General features: G+C 47.2%; 1 protein-coding gene across 4 annotated transcripts in view; it reads left to right on the forward strand.

Annotated features, from left to right (window-relative positions):
• The first annotated feature begins 1,625 nt into the window (after nucleotides 1-1,625).
• SARNP (SAP domain containing ribonucleoprotein) overlaps nucleotides 1,626-19,601 on the forward strand; it is a 543,793-nt gene continuing 525,817 nt past the window's right edge. For 3 of the 4 annotated variants that reach the window (XM_085600267.1, XM_085600265.1, XM_085600266.1), the window contains exon 1: nucleotides 1,626-1,784. In XM_085600267.1, coding sequence (XP_085456393.1) covers nucleotides 1,752-1,784 — 33 coding nt within the window. In that variant the 5' untranslated portion in view covers nucleotides 1,626-1,751. The remainder of the gene's footprint in view (nucleotides 1,785-19,601) is intronic. The other variant, XM_085600268.1, reaches the window with a different exon arrangement.

The following is a 19,601-nucleotide window of genomic DNA, read 5'->3' on the forward strand; positions in this document are numbered from 1 at the left end:
CCATCTGTCTCTCTGGTGGCGATAAAATAATTGTCCACGCGGCCGACCCACACGGTCCATCTTGGGGACGCAGTAGCAGGATCGATCAGTTCACTGAAGGGCGGCAACGCACTAACTTGGGTGTGTACGTGCGCTGTTGAGGCTGCCGCTTCTGCGTCTTGATCTGTCATGGCGGAGCGTGGTGTACCGGCCTTCTTGCTTCTTAAGGGCCTCTGTGTGTGTGTGTGTTCTGGTGGACTTCGCCAGGGCTTGTCTGTTTTCAACGGGTTTTGCCAGTGCTTGTTTGTTGACCAATGCTTGTTTGGTCTTCTTTTGGTGGGCTTTGCCAGTGCTTGTTTACTTGGCCAATGCTCGTTTGTTCCGCTTCAATTCGGCCAGGCGCTGCCACACGTTTGATTTATTGCAGCCTGGAGGTTGTGGCCGTGTCTCGGTCTGCGCATGCGCACCTCCCCGATTGCAGCGCGGCCTAGATTTTACCAGGTTGGCCCTCTAAGCATTTGCGCATGTGCGCTCTGCGGATTGCAGCGCGGGCTCAGGCAGGATGTCACCGGGAGCACTAGCGCGTCTCTGCTTGGCGTGGGATCACTTCTTCAGGCGCTGCTGTTGGGTGTAGCTGTACCTCTAGCCACCGGCTAGTGGCTTGCCGACTGCTTCGCCGCTCCGCTGAACTCCTTCAATCTCCTCAGCCGGGCGTTTTGACGGGCCAAGGGGCTGGATCGGATGGCTCTAGCTGACGGAAGGGAGCAGTGGGATTTTTGTCTCCCACCCTCGTCGCCAGTGTCGGTGCCTGTAAGTGGTTGCACTTGGAGCGCTAAATTACTGGACACACACACTGCTACTTGGCTGGTATGGGCCGGAAGTCCCGAGCGACTCCAGCCCGTTTATTTAAGTCTTCTGGCCACGCCTGGCCAGAAGGTGATACAATGTATGCATAATGTTCTGGGTTGGGGTCTCGGCTCTCTGAAGAGGCTAAAGACTAGACTGCTACAGAGGTTACGGCATGAAGTCATGCCAGGTGGGCGTTGTAGGGGAAGGGAAATCCTTTAAAGAGAGTCATTTTCTCACTGGATTTCCCTTCTCTTTTTAAAACTCAGGAGCAGCAACATCGTCGTGTCAGCAGTGCTTTAAGTATATACAACAAGCCATCGTTGCTGCTTATTTATCTTATGCAATAACAACCACTGACAAAGTCAATAATCCTGCCTTGTTGTAAGTATGTTACTTGTTGTATGATATCTGGATGAAATGACAGAAACCGCAAAATACAGGTCGGGCAGCACACTATGCTATGCACAGATTTTAAGTTTATGTGTTAATAAGCCACGCCCCTAATTATATTGGCCGCGCCCCCTTAAAAGACCCCCCAGTTTGTTCATCCCACTTAAAGCCCTGTTTAACGTCACCATATCTCCACAGCGTTTTTTCTCCCTCGCCTTGTTTTAAGCGTGGAGTCCTGCTTCGTCACTTGCCGCCCCAGGGCTGCTGTCAGCTGAGCTTTAATCAATCACCCTCGCGAATGTTGCCTCCAACACGTGAATCTTCTTATTGCTCAGGCGCTGCGCAAGGTCTACTGTGACTGGTGTTTATGCACACAGTGGTGTATTGTGAGTGGTGGACGGTGTGAGGCTGTGAGCAAGGAGGACTGTGATTTGTTGCAGTGCTGAACATGGACGGCTGCCATTGGTTTTGATGCTGAACACCGGACGGCTGCCATTGGTGGGAGTGAGCGGAGTGCAAGCGCAGCGGAGAAGATGGCGGACACCGTGGAGCTACACAAGCTGAAGGTGCGTAAGGGTAGTAGTGGTAGTTGTCTCTTTTTGGTTTGGGAGCTATCTGTACCCTTGCTTATCTGCATGATCCAGTGAACAGGGGCTGCCTTGGGAATATTTTCATGTATTATGCTGTTAAAGGGGCTGCCGGCACTGGGTACTTTGGATGAGCCTCTCTCTGGGGGTGTGAGCAGCATCATTGTAATGTGATGTGAAGGGGTTGCTCAGGTTGTTCTTGCAGTCTTAAGAGTCTCTATTATGTATGTTGTTGTGGGGGCGGTTGATATGCTAGGTTTGGATGCAGGGGTAATATGCTCGTCCTCTCGTTGTCTGTACTCGTTGACTGAGGGGGGGGGGTGATAACCATATATGATTTGCCTTTACTTATTGGTGTCTGCTGGGTATGGCTGAACCCGATAGTGGAAGGCTGGCAGTGTATGTGAGAACATGGGGCTTATTCGCTGTAGGAAATACTGTCGGGGTGCTCTGTCTGTTCTTCGTATTGTGAGAGGGATTTGCTAGTTTCTTTCTAAGAGGGTGTTAAGTGTGCTTTTAAGGGGGCGTTGCCTGTACTTTGCTGCCTGAGGTGCAATCTGCTTGCTCCTTGTTGAGTGGGACCTCTTCTTGGGATTAGGAAGGCTAATTTTCAATTAGTGTTTTGCAGGAAACACTTTGCTTATAGGGACTCTAAGCTTGTGTGGAGGCACCAGGAGACGTGTATTCGGGAAGAGGGGGCGGGGTTTAGTCACTGCATTTTTTTTTAAGGGGTTTTATTTCATAGTCCCTTTCTTCCAATTCAGACCATTTTAAAACATGTGACACTCTGGTATTTTGAGCTTATCAACTATGATTACCGTGTGACACTGTATTTGCGTTCCAATTTTCTACTGCCACCTGAAGTAAGCCTTGACTGCTCGCTATAGGTACCTTTGGAGAGCCGAGTTTACGAAATTGATAACTCCGTAATCCGAAAGGAATGAAATGGTGTTAAAACGAGTGGTTCTGCCCAGTAACCACCTACTGCACCATCACCTAAATAAATGGTCTCAATTTAAGTTTGCCTATTTCTAGTGAGACGAAAATATTTAGGAGCCTCAAAAATGGCCTCCATACAGAAAGATGATGTTAGGAACTAAGGGGCATATCAACAAGCAGGCGATAGAAAATTATCGCCGTTTTCGGCCAAAAAGCGGCGATAATTTTATCGCCTAATTAGCAAATCACGCTAACGCGTGAAACCTTGCTTTAGCGTCAGGATTCGTAATGCCCGCTTTGCATCTCTAATGAGATGCAAAGTGGGCGTTCCTGTCCTGGCATGACAGGAGAAATGTCGCTAAGCGACATTTCTCCTATCAGCAAGCCTAACGCTATGAAGCATAGCGTCAGGAAAAGTAGCGATAACCCCTGTTATCGCTACTTTCCTTACACCTGCTTCAGGACTGACTTAGCCATGATATCCTATGGAAGGTGGATATCATGGCTAAGTTTGTGAGTCCCTATCAGCTAGCTAACGTGAGATTATCGCTGGGTTTCCAGCGATAATCTCACGTTAGCCAGTTAGCGCTAGGATTTTTATCGCTGATGAGATAAGCGTTGCTAATAGCACGCTATCTCAGCGATAAAAATCGGCGCCAGCCGACGATAATTATCCTAGCGCTAAGTGCGCTCAGCGATAATTATCGCCGGTTGTTGTTGATATGCCCCTAAGTAACTTGACATCTAATCCTCTACTTTGTCGCTTTACCTGAATGAGCAGGAAATAAACACTAAGGGGCATATTATCAAGCACGGCGTTAAAATTATCGCCGTTTTAGTGGCAGAAAACTGCAGCTAAAGCGGCGATAATGGGCTTGATAATATGCCTCAGAGAATTCCATAGAAGCCCAGGTTGACACCAGAACATGGGCTTCTATGGGAATTCTCTGCAGCATATTATCAAGCCCATTATCGCCGCTTTAGCGGCAGTTTTCTGCTGCTAAAGCGGTGATAATTTTAACGCAGTTTCTTGATAATATGTCCCTATATTATTAGTCTGAGCAGGGCTCGCAATACTAGGATTGATAGTACCTTATTCTTGCCATTGGAATCCTGCCAGTTGTGGTTTAGTTGGTTAGCTGAAAACTAATTGAGACACAATTTGTAATCCTGGCCACTCCATTCGACCACATTTTATTGTATTGAATAGTCACATTTTGAACTTCTTCTGAATCCTTTTTTTTTTTTTGTTGCATGGCTGAGTATTTAAAACCAAACTTCGTACTGAAAGTTACTTGTGTGTGTGGGGGGAAAAACTGGACTGGCTGTTACATGGGGAAGGGGAACAGCGCCTGATCACATTGTCCTACCAAAATGTAATATGGTGGTAAAGCAACCACTTTTGAAGCAAGCTGTGCTGTTTTTCCTACTTTAACAAACTGTTTGATCTTGGGCAAATCATACTGTCCCTTCTAATCTGTCCACTTACCTAGCAATATGTAAGTACTTTGACACATGCTTAATGAAACCGGTAACACAAAGCATATTCCTAGGGCAGATCCACCAGGATTGGTTTCATTCACTGATTCTAGTGCTCATATTCTGTATTACTTGCTCTTAAGGTGAAGGTGCTTCGTAAACTGAACTGTGCAAGACCCTTCTCCCATGGAGGGCTTAAAGAGTGAGATTTGGACACTGCTGGGTGACTCTGTCTTCCATATCAGGCCTTGCGAGATCTACTCGAAACACTCAATATGGTGAGTTAGATTTTATCAGGGGGAGCTATTTTTAGCACCTACTGGCTCTGCCTGTGAGAAACTTGCTGACAAAAAAAGGTGTTCTGTTAATTCAGAAAGTGAATGAGCAGTAAAGATGCCTTTAAATCTTGTTTCTATCTTGTCACATTTAATGTGTGTTCAGAGATTACATGCAAGCTTATGTCTACTTACAAATTGCTTGGGAATTGAAGATGCACAAGAAGTGAAGTAGAGACAGCAAGTTCAGTCCATTATCCTCCTTTATTTATAATTGAAATAAAATCAGCCAACGCGTTTCGTTCCTTTTGCATAAGGAATTACATCCAGGCTGAAACAATCACATAGGACACAATATAAGGCGTCACATATATAACAAGCATTGAAGATGCAATAGGTCTCGCCTTTGATTAAATTAAAGCCATTTGCTTTGCTAATGGTATTGTATAGCAAAGCAAATAACTTTAACTTAATGAAAGGCGAGGCCTATTGCATTTTTAGTGCTTGTTTTTTAAGTATGTTCCTACCAATTTTGATCTTTATAATTCATAACTTTCAACCTATGTTGGTGATCGTGAAATTCGCAATGGACCTGCCCTGCTGGACTCCAGGTAACGCCCATAGTCTAACCCCCTTTCTCTGTCCTACAACTATAGCAAATGAGGCCAAGTGGTGGTTTTAAAACTCTGGTAAATTGCATATTCAATTTTAAAAGATGGAATATCCGGATTATCCGACCAGGAAGCAGGGACAGCTTTTGGCATGGGCGAGCTGGTCCCAGGCCATCCGATTATCTTTCTCCAATTCCCCTCCCATGGTCTCTCGCCTCCAGTTTAGCAACTGAATAGGTGATTAAAATGAGTTGTGACGTGGCAAATGTGTGTAAAAAGGCTGCTCACTGGTTTAAGGTATTCAGCCACAGCATGAGACCAGAGAGCAAACCAAAGTCCTCCCCCCCCCCCCCAACTAGGATCACCAATGCGAGGGGGTACATAGGGAAAGATCGAGAGGGAAGGGTCAGGAGGGGTGCCAAATATAATTTCGCCCGGGGCACTGTTTGAGGAATGCCCGGCCCTGCCAGGGAGGTGTCGTTTTTGCAGATAGACGACACTGAGCATCAGAATACAGCATCACTGAGTAAAAGGCTTTGTGAATCGGGCGCAGAGAAATTAGAGTTTACAAGCAAAGTATGCAGAGGCAATTGTTAGTTTAGGCTGATGTGTTTTAAGCCAGGCCCTTAATTACATTGGCCACGCCCCTTTGAGAGGCCCCCCTAGTTTTTTCATCCCACTTAAAGCCCTGCTCCTGAGGGTATTCATACGTAAGATATGATTTAGTGAACTTGGATTGCCCCAGAGATAGGGAAAAGCAGTGCTTAGCCAGTTAATATTGTGTATGGTTAGAGTCACCATCATTCTGTTACAGACTGTCGGTTGACAAAAAGTGCCATGGGAAAAACAATTAAAACTGTGTTGGTGTAAGGGCGGACGGAACTTACCAAAGCGTCTTGTAGTCTGCGGAAGGAACGGGAGCAAAACAGAGAGTAAAAAGTCTAACATGGTCCTTACCCTATAATTAACAGTAAGTGATTGTACAGGTGTATAGTGACTTATGGCGATCTAACCTGTAGGTGCAAAGAACACAAACAAAAAGTGCTGCGAGCTGGAGAAGAAAGGTAGGGAGCGCAAAGCTAAACTTGAAAATCAAATGTTGTCCGAGAGATTGTAACTGCTAATGCGTCCTGTCTGCGTGAGTGCTTTCTTTATAAAAATGCATACGAAGGTCGTGAAAATGGTATTGATTGCGTGAGTGCTTTCTTTAGAGAAGTGCTTACGAATGTCCTGAAAATGATATTGTTTAAAACTGTATACATGTAAATTAAAACCGGGAAATAGTGGTGGCCGGGTGGCCTTCCTGTAAGGATGGTGTAGTGCACCCTTAAGATTTTGGTGTGCGATGAAGTTAGCCCAGAGTTGGACCGAGAAAGACTTCCTGTCGTGGTTTGTATCTATCCAAGATATGGGAACGGTCTCTGCAGTGAGGGAGAAGGCTGTCGGCCGCTCGCTCCTTGTCGTCTAAATATAGGCTGGAAGACCTAACGAGATGTCAGTGTCCGGGGCCAGAAAGCGAGATTGTGCGTGACCGCAGTTTAGTGTAAACCCGAGGAGCACGGAACAATTACCGAATCCGGTGACCGACTCTCACGCCCAGTGATGTGATTCCGTATCACATGTGTGACAGTAATATGAGTAAGTGATGGTCAATGGAACCAACTTGCACATCAGGAACGGTGTGCTTGAAAAATAAAATGTAAAGTTACAAAGAAAATGGTTGTCCGGGAGGATTATTTGTGCTTGCCATATATACGGGAGTGAAAAACAAGCTTCTGATTGAGGTCAGTACATACTTCTTAAGTTGGTTTTAACTGATTTCGGCGAGCCAGCAAATGTACAGCGCCATTCGCCAACATGACAAAAGAACATAAAGTGCGCCTTAAAACCACAGCGCTTTAAAACAATACAAGACAAAGAGCGGCTGAGCTGCTTAAACAAAACACAAGTTTGCAAGTTTAGGAGAGAGCATGTGGGGAAAAAAGTGCGTAGCTAATAATTAAAGGAGTGTGTGTACTGCCGCCAGTAAAAGATCCAATCCCGGTGGATGGGGCCAAAAGGGGACAGGGTGGCAACCAGGTGGGATTGAACTGCCTCCGGAGCAATCATTGCACTGCCATTTGCATAATTTGTGACGCCAAACGATGCGCACGAATGAAAACTGCAGGCAGAGCTGAGACACGGCTTCGGAATCCGTATTGATTCCAAGAAGCCCTCTGCATGGCGAGAGCAGTGCATGTGCTGCTTTCGCCAGGCCGAGACCTAAAAAGACATGCAATACACACATATATATATATATATATATATATACATACACACTCAGTATACACTACACAAAGTTCCCTTAGTCTAGAACGTTGAGATGACACAGGATTCTGTTATAAACAGTCACACTAAATGTAGTCAAGTCGCTAGACAGGCCACACAACAAGTGTGTACAACGATATACAGTAATCGACACTTAGTGTAAAGAAAAGATATGCACAGATTAAAAAAAAAATATATATATATATATATATATATATATATATATATACATACAGATTCTACACAACCTAAGCACAGTGTCTATAACTATTGTATCCTTATGCAATAATTGACACTGGTTGAAAAGAGAACCTACATATATACAGCATAAGAGCAGCGTAAATAGACACTGTTATTATCCTTATACCTCATAGGTTTGTGCTAGGGGGAAGAAAATAGAAAGAGGTAAGAGGTGATCTGAGTTTACCCGAGAAGCCTAAGAAATATACCTATGTGCATAGGGAAGGAAACTCATAGCCCATCCCCATTTCCATAGATTCTCACCTTGGTTAATCTAGTAGAGTATTCACAAATATCCTTGGTGGTTGCAGTAAAGGTAGTGTAGCCCAGGTAATCACCCCACACAATAAGGGTCAGTCATGTCTGTATAGATGACACTCCTATTAGCCATGGCCAAAATAAATGCACATATCATTATGAATTTCATAAAAAAGGTCAAGGCAGGCATGTGTTGAAACCATGATCCTGTATTAGCAGATCACAAAAAGTCAATGCCTACTTTCCGCCATTTAGATGCCATACTAGAGTCCTACCAAAGACCAAAACAAATGAATGTGAATCAAGTGCTCCTAATACGCATAATGACACCCTTTTGAAATCATGTCCCAAAGAACCAGCTGTCAAGATGGTGCTACCACGCAGGGACAAAAGCTAATGCCCACCCGCATAACAAATTCTATAAGGGTCCATACTAACTGGACCAAACGGTATATGCCCCTTGATGCAGTGACACTAATGCGCAAAAGAGGTGAAAGTAGCAATTATTTGCCCCTGTAGTGTAGTTCCTATTTCCCTAATAGGCTCTGCACATTGGAATAATATACCCTATAGGTTTGGCATAGGATTGAGGTCAGTATGCCCCTATCGAGTATATTAAACTTAATTAATTTGTACCAGCTAACTCAGAGGCCACTAGAAACTCCTTGTAAACAAGAAGGGAGTAGTTTCTGGCAACCACATAAATATGACAACTTTGTTTTCCTTTAGAATCGGAACACACTCAGAATCGTGGAAACAACAGATAAGTTTCACTCAGCTAATCGTGCATGCTTAGTTTCTTCAGAGTTGCACAGAAAGAATAGACTGGCGTTTCAATAAAAGGATTTATTGAACAGTCTTGTTTCTCGTGTAAGAGATATGAGCTGTTTCAAGTTTCAAGTTTCAAAAGACCTTTATTCGATATGAGCTGTTATAATCACAAGACAGTATGGGAGATATATTATTGTAGGAAGGTGGAATCTGACTAATGGTTGCCCCCAACTTTTTGCCTGGTATTTGAGTGGTTTTTGACTAGTCTGGCTGGGATCCTGCTATCCAGGTCCCCAGCCTATCTGCTTTCTCCTTAAAACTGATGTGAGTACCCTAGGTACAAACCAATTGGATGCTGAGGATGCCCTGACAGTCCCTTGTAGATGGTACCCTAGGTACCCAGTGCATGGGTCCCTCAGTAGGCCTACCAGGGCTGCAGCACTTATTGTGCCACCCTGGGACAGCCATACAAACTGACACCACCAGACCACTACTGTAGTCTGGGTAGGGTGGTGCTAGCACCCCTTACAGGGATATAGGTACCCTATATCCCACCACATTACAACACATATACTCTCATAGGTCACCCCTATTGCAGGCCTTGCTAATCCTACAAGGCAGGGTGCTGAGGTATGTGTGAGGGGGGACCCCTACCTGAGTAGGGCCCCTCTGCAACCTACATAAAATCATTGCTGGGTTGTTTGTAGTGTAGCCATACCATATACTCTTAACCGCATTATAAGTTTATCGCGATAGTGTGATAACTTGAGATTGGCTACACAGAACCATATTGTGTTTGGTGTCAAACATGTAGGAATCATACCCCCAGTCCAGCCATGGGCATGAGGACACGATTCCCCCCTGCTAGAGGGGCGATATGGGAAAAGCGGCAGAATTTAGACACCTAATTTAAAAGTGCACACGTAGTACAAAATGGCTACTACCCGCCACCCACACGACTCTGGCTGGCTGTTGCTGGGGAAAATCCCAGCCTCGCCAGCTGGACAATAGGGCTCCTGTGGCAGGGAGGTGCTAGCATCTCCCCAGACAGGATATGTGGATTGGAACTGGGTGGGTGCACCATGTGTTGCCTTTCAGAGTTGCACGTACGCAGCTACAGCGCCTACATTCTGCATACACCGCCTGGAACCGGTTCAGGGGCATCCTGCCCATCGCCCAGGCAGGAAACACACAAAGGGGAGTGGGTGTAGCCACCCTTTCCCGCCTCAACTCTCATTGGTAGGCTCTGATCAGGACCCTCCCCTAATCTTGGGGATAAAGGTGAATACTGTGTCCCCAGAGCCTCAGATTAATCTTGGACTTCACAGACTTGACCTTCGAAGAGCTGCTGCCCAGCTGACTGAAAATATCTCCCTTGGGGTAAAGGAGTTACCCCCCTGCTTGGCAGGCACCTGAAACACTGCAAGTGACCCGGTTGGAACTTCGCTGCTCCTACGGACTTCGGTGAAGTAAACAAGGGCCTATCGCTAGTTCAATATCCCGCTCCGTAATATCACACAGCAACGCCACCACCTCTTCCCAATAATCCCCGAGTTTGTGGCAGCCCACATCATATGGCGGAAATCCGCCCCTTCAGAGCTGCAGCGCGGGCAGATGGCGGAAGTCGTATTAAAATATCTATGAATCTTTTTCCGGAGTAAGATACGCCCTATGTAAGATAAAAAATGTAACCAGTTAGAAACGAGCATTTCTAGTGCTTTTCCATGGTCGTTCAATCAGCTCAGCCCACGCCTTGTCAGGGATTTCAGCGCCTAAATCTTCCCCTAAATCTGTTTCAACCCCGTCAACGGAGTCAGCATCTCATGTGTCACACGTCGATATAGACAAGTTATTGCCTTAATGGATCCCACCGCTAAAACTACATACTGACAGGCCATAGAGGTCTGCGGCTCAGACAGCCCTCCTCCCCAATACTTCTGGATGGCCGACACGAGAGCCGAATGCAGCAAATAATCCCCCCGGGGCAGGTCGTATATAGCCTGCAGAGGGTCAAATGGCAAGAGGACAGAATCGTCATAAAGGTCTCCAACTGCAGTCAGGCCTAGTACCCCCCCCCCCCCCCCACCCCCCTCAGGTGCATAGGGGCGCGCAATCCGCGCTCTCCGCTGGCTCCTGCCCCATCAGAGCCGAAATGTTCTGAGTTCAGTGGAGAGTTTTTGAGACGCAAGGGTTGCTGCAAAATTATGCGGGAGAGAATCTGCTCAGATATTCGGCCATCAACATGCTCGCCCCCCCCCCCCCGAAACAGCAGCGCCACGGCCTGAGTAAGCCATTGCAATTGGGCCGCCAGATAGTATGTCTAAGAGTCCGGGAACACTAGCCCTCCCTCTCCTCTTGGCCACGTAAGGGTCATCAGGGCCACTCGTCGCCTGCCTGCAGACCATAGGAAACCCATGACCATTGTTTGAAGCCGTCTAAAAATTGATGCCGGAATCAAAATGGGGAGGGTCCTGAAACAATACTGCAGTCTAGGAAGTGCTACCATCTTAACCAGGGCCACCCGGCCCGCCACTGAAAGCAGCAACGTTCCCCAAAACTCCATGTTGCCCTGAAGGCCCGGAGAGCTCTACTCACATTACCCTCTAGGAGATCCGTCTGTTTGTGATATATATGGGTCCCCAAATACGTCAGACAAGTAAGTTTCCAATGCACTCCATCAGTTAGTAAGGGACCCTCACTCATTGGGGCAGCGGGAAACAAGCATGACTTCGTCCAATTCACCCTAAGGCCGCCACCTTTTCGAGGTCTTGGAGTAATCTCTTCGCACTGAGGAGGGCAGCCCCAGTGTCTGCCAAAAACATAAGCATTCTGCTTTTTACCTGTATTGGCATTTTACCTGATTGCTATCGCCGTCACCTCGGTCCACCATGGGGTTTCCCCGATTGTTGTGGAGGGTGTCGGCGAGGAAGTAACTTGTCTCTGGTTGTTGGGGGCGGGGCCTAGCGACACACCTGCAGCCTACATCAACGGCATGCCATTCCCGTTGTGCAGCGGACGCGCGCAGCGGGTGGCACGCCTAAGGCAAGCCTGTCTGTGCCCGGCCGGGGCCAGGGGCCATGCACTATGCCTATTTGTTACGCTACCCTGCTTCGGAATTAAAATCGATGCAGGGAAATTGGGCTATTGACTCCCGCACCCGGATTAAACGTAACAAATTCGGGATATTAGCCCATAGGGACACGCACCTTGGAATTTCTTGCAAACCACATGAACAGAAGCGCCTTAACAAAGATGAGCATCGGCAAGCTCCAGCCACTCCCATATATCAGGCGCAGGAGGGACTCTCAGTCTGCTACCTGAATACCTGTACGATGGTAAAACATCAACTTGAAATCTTCTATCTCCTAGATGTTGATAAACCGGATATTCTGCTCCTCTCTGAAACATGGCAGAATCTGCTCCTGATGTCCTTGCTGCAATCCCAGATAACTATTACATCCTTCAGGCTAACAGACCCGCGGGTAAAGCCGGTGGAGGGGTAGCAGCTATAATACAACAGAAACATCAATTTACCTCATTAGTGACTTCAGGTATCCCCTCAGTCGATTAGCCTTTTATTAAAATTGGAATCCCATCACTCTGCCTTTATCTGTGCCCTATTTTATAGACCCCCACATCACATGCCTACTTTCCCCCAGCTTTTGGGCGATATGATTGCCGAACTGGTTGTTAATCATTCTATAATCTTGATAATTGGAGATTTCAACTTTTGACCCAACGATGTACAGGAAAGCTCTTGTTCTATTGAACTCACTGACCTCCTAGTGGGAATGAACTGTATCCAGCATGTAAAAGCAGCCACCCATATCAAGGGGCACATCCATGACCAGGTCTGGACTTCGAACCTGGAAATTTCCCCTTGCACATGGTCGGACCATCATTTTATCAGCTTTTTCATCTCCAGTGTCACCCCTTCTAAAGCTCCTCCGTCAGGAAATTTTATGGCTAGAAACGGGTCGGGTGGACATCGAGGAATTTTGCTCCTTGCTTACTGCCTCAACCCCCACTGCTCAGGAGGAGTTCTGTCTTCCTCCCCCCCCACCCAGGCAGATAACATCAACACCTGTCTTGAATCTGCCAGAGACAGCATAGCCCCCCCTGAGGAAAATTAGAATTAAGAGGCCCCATGACGCCAAACGCTGGTTCTCTGACGACTTAAAAGCGAAGAAACTGGCTCGGAGACAAGCCGGACGTAGGTGGAGACACAACTATTGCTCCGATAAAAAAGCCACTTTTGTGTTCCTACTCGGAGATTACAAAAGTGCCATCCTCCAGACCAATGCAGAACATATTTCCTCAAGAATATTAAAATCAGCCAACAAAGCCAAGGACATCTGCTCTATAGTGGATTAACTTGCTAAGCCAGATCGAGTCATTGCAAAACCTGCTCCATCACAATTTTATGTGACTCTCTCAATTAATTTTTCATCGAGAAAATTGCCACAATTAAGGCCAGTATCCCTAGATCTACCTTACCCATGGACCCTCTGTGCCCACACACAAACTCTCTCATCACCTTGACCAAATCCCTCCAATCACTAGAGATGTTACTTAAAAAGGTCTGTTCTGGCTCCCCTACGGATAGTTGTCCTCCTCACATCCTTCAGAAAGTTTTCCTTTCCTGTTCGGACCCCCCCCCCCCCCCATCGCTTCTAGACAACTCCCTTGCTCAAGGTACTTTTCCTAATTTATTTAAAAATGCCGAAGTTGTCCCTATTCTGAAGAAACCCAGCTCTGACCCTTTGATCCCCAGTAATTATCGTCCCATCTTCTTGTTGCCTTACTTAGGCAAAATTCTAGAAGCCCATGTCGCCAACTGTCTCAGTTCCTTTGTGGAGCAATCTCATTATCTGGACTCCCATCAAGCAGGTTTTAGACCTGCACATTCCACTGAGTCAGTCAACTTGGCAGTCTTGGACAAACTTAGAAGGGGGGCCGACCAGGGCACTACCCAGGCCCTGGTGCTCCTGGATTTGTCTGCCACCTTTGACACAGTCGACCATCACCTTCTGATCGACCGTGTCGACAGTGCCGGTATCCAGGGCCTGTCGCTGAAGTGGATCTCTTCCTTCCTCAGCAACCACTTCCAAGCAGTCCGCCTTGCTAACTTCTCAGCTAAAAAAAGAAACCTGACATGCGGGGTCCCGCAGGGCTCATCCCTCTCACCCCTTCTTTTTAACCTGTATATTTTACCCTTGATTATGGCCATGCGTAAAAGAAAGGTCGTATCTTTTAACTACGTTGATGACCTTCAGCTGGTGTTTAATATCGACTCATCTGCAGCTGGTGTTTAATATCGACTCATCTGCTTCATCAGTGGCGAGCTTCCAATCTACAATGAGTTTTATCAGCGACTGGATGAATGTCAACCAGCTCAAACTTAATCCTGACAAAACCGCGCTGATTTTCACTGGTGGGCCAGCCAATCCGTGGAATTCTAATTTCTGGCCCCCACTACTAGGGAGTCCACCACTCCCAGCCAGCTCTGTCAAAAGCCTGGGAATTGTGATTAGTAATGACGTAACTATGAAGGCCCAGATCAGCTCGGTGGTCCCCGCTTGTTTTTTCCATCTGCGAAGAATCCGGAAGATCAGTATATTCTTGACCCCCCCCGAGGCTCTTACCCAGGTTGTCCTTGCCCTGGTTATTTCGCGTATTGATTACGCAGATTCCCTATATGCTGGTATACCAGCATACCAATTACATCGTCTGCAATTAGTGCAGAATCAAGCGGCCAGGCTAATAGTTAGGCTGCACCATTTATAAAGCCCTCTTAGGATACAGCCCTGCTTTTATCGCTTCAAAGTTACAGTGGTACGTCCCCTCTAGCGACTTACGCTCTTCTAACAAGAACCTGTTGACCCTCAACTCCTTCAAACGTAAGAAACATGGGGGCCTTAGATTCACGATGATTCTGGCTCCTCAATTCTGGAATAGTCTTCCTTTCGAACTACGTACGACCACCTCTTATGCCCAGTTCAGAAAACTACTCAAAACTTCATTACTCTCCCAGGATATAATTGAGCTCACTGTCTTGGGAATGACACCGCCCGTATTTAGCGCCAAGAAACTGCCCGGTTTATGTGCGCTCCACAATTTTTTTTTAACATAACATCGGCGTAGAGCGCAATGTAGTGAGTAAAGCCATGCACATAGAGTCCCGAATATCGCCGCCCCGTCCGAGCTTGAGTCACTAGAGGCTCAATAGCCAGTGCAAACAGAGGGGACAGCGGGCAACCTTGGCGTGTCCCCCTGCTCACTGCGCACGACTTTGAAATCAATCCACCCGTTTTAACTCGCGCTGTAGAGCACTTGTATAACAATGCCGTCCAAGCCACGAACTTGCCGCCAAACCCAAAAGTGCGCATAACCTTAAACAAGTAAGGCCACTCTAAACTGTTGAAAGCCTTCTTGATGTCGACCGAAAAAATGGCCGCGGACGTCTTTGGGTACGTATCGGCTTCCACTAAGCGACTCATAAGAGGGAGCAGGCGGGTCGCCAAAATCCGGATCAAGATCTTATAATCATCAGTGAGCATAAATAACGGTCGGTAGGCGGTTCTATCCGCAGAAGACTTCCCGGGCTTCAACAACTGAATAATTATCACTTCCCAGTTAGTGCTTGGGAGCTGCCCAGCCCTCTTTGCCTTATTATAGAGAGTAACCAAGTTTGGCGCCAAAAGATAGATACAAGTCGAATAAAATTCAATTGGCAGCCTGTCAGCCCCGGGAGTTTTTTTCTGCGCCATTTGTTTAATCGCTCCTCTCACTTCTCCCAGTGTAATGTCCTGGCCTAATAAGTCAGCCTCAGCAAGCCCTGGAAGGTCGACCTCAGCCAAGAACTCCCCCAGAGTTTCCTCATTCAACGTCACCTTGCTCTGATGTAGCTCGGTGTAGTAGGTGTGGAATTGTACATTAATCCCTTGCTGTACATGGCATGGTTCCCCTGTTGGGCTATTGAGTTTCAAGATAACCGCCCCCCGCCTTGCCGGATTAGCCAACCAAGCCAGCAACGTACCAGATTTGTCACGCTCGGCATGCGCACGCACTATATATTTCTTATAGTCAAAGCATCGGAGTCTCTCGACCCCTACTGCCACTTCCTCTCGCGCTGCTAGTAATTCTCTCTGTCTATGAGGTTGCTCAGGTCTGTCTCTTTCTTGGGCACGTAAGTGCTGGTCCGCAGCTTCAATGTCTCACAGGAATGTTTTTCGTACCCCTACTACATTGGCAATGCAAAGCCCCCTCACCACTACCTTGAAAGCATCCTACTCCACAGCGTTCGAAGACGCCGTTCCCGCGTTGTCAAGGAAATACTGGGTAATCCCCGTCCCCACCGCCCCCCGAATCCTCTAAGAGCTCTGGATTTAGGCTCCAACTTGGGATCGCGGAGCGCGCCTGGTTCCATTGCACCCGCAGCAACAGAGGGTTATGATCCGATAATGTCCTGGTGAGGTACTCGCTATGTTTGACTGCAGCGTGCAGGTCTGGGGAACATAGTATAGCATCCGGTCTAACATGGAGCTCATGCAAATGAAAAGAAGGAATAATCACGGTCAGCTGGGTAATGAGTCTTCCACGTGTCCACCAACCCCCAGCGAGTCTGCCAATTCCTCCTGGCTTTAGAGATCTTATGAATAGGGGCAGTAGGGAGAGGTGGATGTGACCTATCCATAAGAACATCAGTGACTGAGTTAATGAAAGTCCCCTCCTATCTTTACCGTGCCAGTCAGATAGGGTGCCAATTTGCGGTATCGTCTGAGCCCGGGCAGAATTGTTCTGCTGCACTGTCTTCCGTGACCCATGGCGGCGTGCTGATTTGTGGCGACGGGGGTTCTAGCCCCACTGCGGGTATGTACAAGCTCACAGCAGAGTGGCACGGGTTGGTATTACTTGCAGACAGGGAACAGGGCACCCATCTACACCAGCGAACCCTCAATGAACCTCTCCCAAGTACAGTATGACCTCCGCCAGGGGCCAGCACTGTCCCAGTAGTCACCTGGCTGCAGATGGAGTTCAACCAGAACCTGCTCCTTGCGGTGGTCTTGGGGATGAAGCAGAGTAGGTACCTTTCCACTCCTGAGCACTCTCCCAACGCACGGAAAATGAACAAGCACAGCCCACCGCTCCCAATGGCAATCGATTATGCTCCTCCCAACATGCCAGCACCTACTCCGGATTCTCGATACAGGCCTGAGTCCCGCACGTCAATCACTTCCTCCGGGTTAACAGTCCGGAGCAGTCTAGGCTCATAGGCCAGAGTCCAAAATGGTGGCGTCTCCGCCCAGTGTTAGTCCGAGCCACGCTCTGCCCTCAGACCCCCAGCATGAGGAAGCGTGCCGCACTCCAGGGCCCTGGGGGCCTCTCCCCCACTCCGATGTCCTGCGCAGGCTTCAAGAGCAGTGCCACAATGAGCATCAGCACTCGTGTCCCCAGAGCGGCTCCACCTTCTTTCAGGATTTCTCTGCCTTGTGCTCTCCCCACCGGCGCTCACCTGGACATCAGGCCGATTGCGACCCAGCAGTGCCGATCTCTGGTCGGCAGGTCGCGTCCACAGTCCGCTCTCGCATCCTTCGTCGACCACCGTCAGCAATGCCGCGGGCCTCCCCAAGCCCCTGCAGCCAGGGCGTCGAGTTCTACCGAGGCCAATTCTGCCGCGCGGCCACTTCACTTCGGGTCTGGACCGCAGGCACCGCTCCTCAAGCTCGGCGCCAGCGAACCACAAAGTCGGTTCAGTTGTGCCCGACTTCCCCAGGAGTATACAGGCGGCAGCAGGACGATGAAGCACGGTCCCGGTTAGCGCTCTTTACAGGAGAAATGTTCGACTGGCGCGGAGCTCCTCACTCATGCGTCCGCCATCATCCCCAGGCAAGCCACGCCCCCACTGCAATTTCTCCTGATGCGTGTCATTTCTCCGAAGGGGATGTTATTAATCACAGAGCGTGAATGTGCACTTGAGGCGTGCAGTACCCTATTACAGGCTGTCTCCTTTCTGTATAATGTACTATGCATTATCCCATTTTTTACATAGAATTGTAGGTCCACGAAACCTAGAACCCATCGCCCTTGTCGGCCTCTTTTCGGCCTCTCTAATGACGATGTCACTGTCCAGACTGAGTCTATTGAGTGCATGTCTTTCCTTAGGGGAGATGTTGTGATGAATGGGTGGTGCAAATTTGCTGGACATTTCCAGTTTATTTAGATCTTCAGTTACTTTATCAAAACATATATAAATATTATGGTGGTAAGCTGTAGTAGGCACAAATTTAGACTTAGGCCTCAAGCCACTGTCCCTGTTGAAATTTTGGGGAATATTAAATTCTTCCAACAATGTTATGCACCCCATCCTCACCAAGAAAAAGCAGACTCCTGTACATTTCGCATGTCTTTAATCGTATGGGTCACAGAATGCTGTGTTGTAGCAGGGCCACCGGGCTTGGAGATGCGATCTGAGAAATAGTCCCTAAGCTTAAGGGCTCTCACACATTTGTACAAATCAATATGAACATTGGGGATATCTCCACTCTTTTATTAGGTAGGTGTAATGAATGTGATTTCTCACCAATAAGCCACACCCAAACCCTGCACTCCCCTATAGAGAGGCAAATGTACCCACTGCACCTTTAAATCATACACTTTGCACAGCACTCCCAAAGGCGAGGCAAGAAGACAAATTCTGGTGCATTTAAACTGACACACAAGTTTATTAATGCAATATTTTAAAAAGGCAGGCCGAATATATCAGTAATCGCAGACTCCCATATATCAAGTGACTAATTAAATGAACAATTGAAATAAAATGCAATATATACAAATAGCAAAGAGTAGAAAATATATACAGAAACGGTTATGAACACCTCACCGACTGATCTGCAACATCCTTGCCAACTCTAGCTGGGGAAGTCCTTTCAACAGCCTAGGAAGGAGTTCAGTCCGGACCCAAGTTCCGCAGCAATACGTCTATTCTGTGGTGAACTTTCACCTGGTCCCGAAAGCACCCAGCTTTAATACCATTAGTCAACGTGAAGCGAAGCTTCTGGAAAACCTTGCCCCCTTTTCATTAGAGACGAGCATTGGCATAGCCAATAGGTCGCGCCTTTGGGAATTTTAGTGTTTAGCTAGAGATATTGACTTTGCTTATGTTTTTAAGCTGTGCTGTATAGAAGTCTGCAGTATGCTGAAAAGTTATAATCAAGTAGTGTCAGAAGCATTTTTGTTGCCTTATATATGACCAAGAAAGCATTATGAATAACTGAACGACTAGATTAAATAAGTATTAATATTAAATAATGTGTTGGGTTTTTTTTGTCCTTTTTATGCCTGCAACTTCTATCTACCTGTCTGAATGGTTGCTTGTTATGTTGTTTTTTTTGTTCGGGGGGAATTAATATTAGGAGGGTGAAGGTTGGGAAATAGTACCTGTATAACAGTTAGTGAGAGAGTTGGTCAGTTAGTGAGGGAGACAGTGAGTGAGTTAGTCGCTCAGTTAGTGAGAGGCATTTAGTGAGAGATGAAGTTAGTGAGAGAGAGAGTCAGTAAGTGTGAGATAGTCAGTGTGAGTGAGAGAGAGAGTGTGAGAGAGTTAGTGAGAGCGAGAGAGTTAGTGAGAGCGAGAGAGTTAGTGAGAGAGAGTGAGTTAGGTAGTTAGTGATAGTTAGTTAGTCAGAGAGAGAGTGGGAGAGTCAGTTATTGTTAGTGAGGGAGTCGAAGATGGTGTCAGAGGACACATACAGGAGCAGCAGTTTAATTGAGTGTTAGACAAACAAAGTGAAAAAAATAAATAAAGAGCACACAAAAAAGCGACAAACACAAACAGTTGGGAAGGGAGACAAAATGGGAAATGGAAACAGCTGTTTAAAAAATAAAATCTGACAAATGCAAAAAAAACCCCTGTA

The sequence above is a fragment of the Triturus cristatus genome, chromosome 4_2, assembly GCF_964204655.1.
Source record: "Triturus cristatus chromosome 4_2, aTriCri1.1, whole genome shotgun sequence".
Lineage (NCBI taxonomy): Eukaryota > Metazoa > Chordata > Amphibia > Caudata > Salamandridae > Triturus > Triturus cristatus.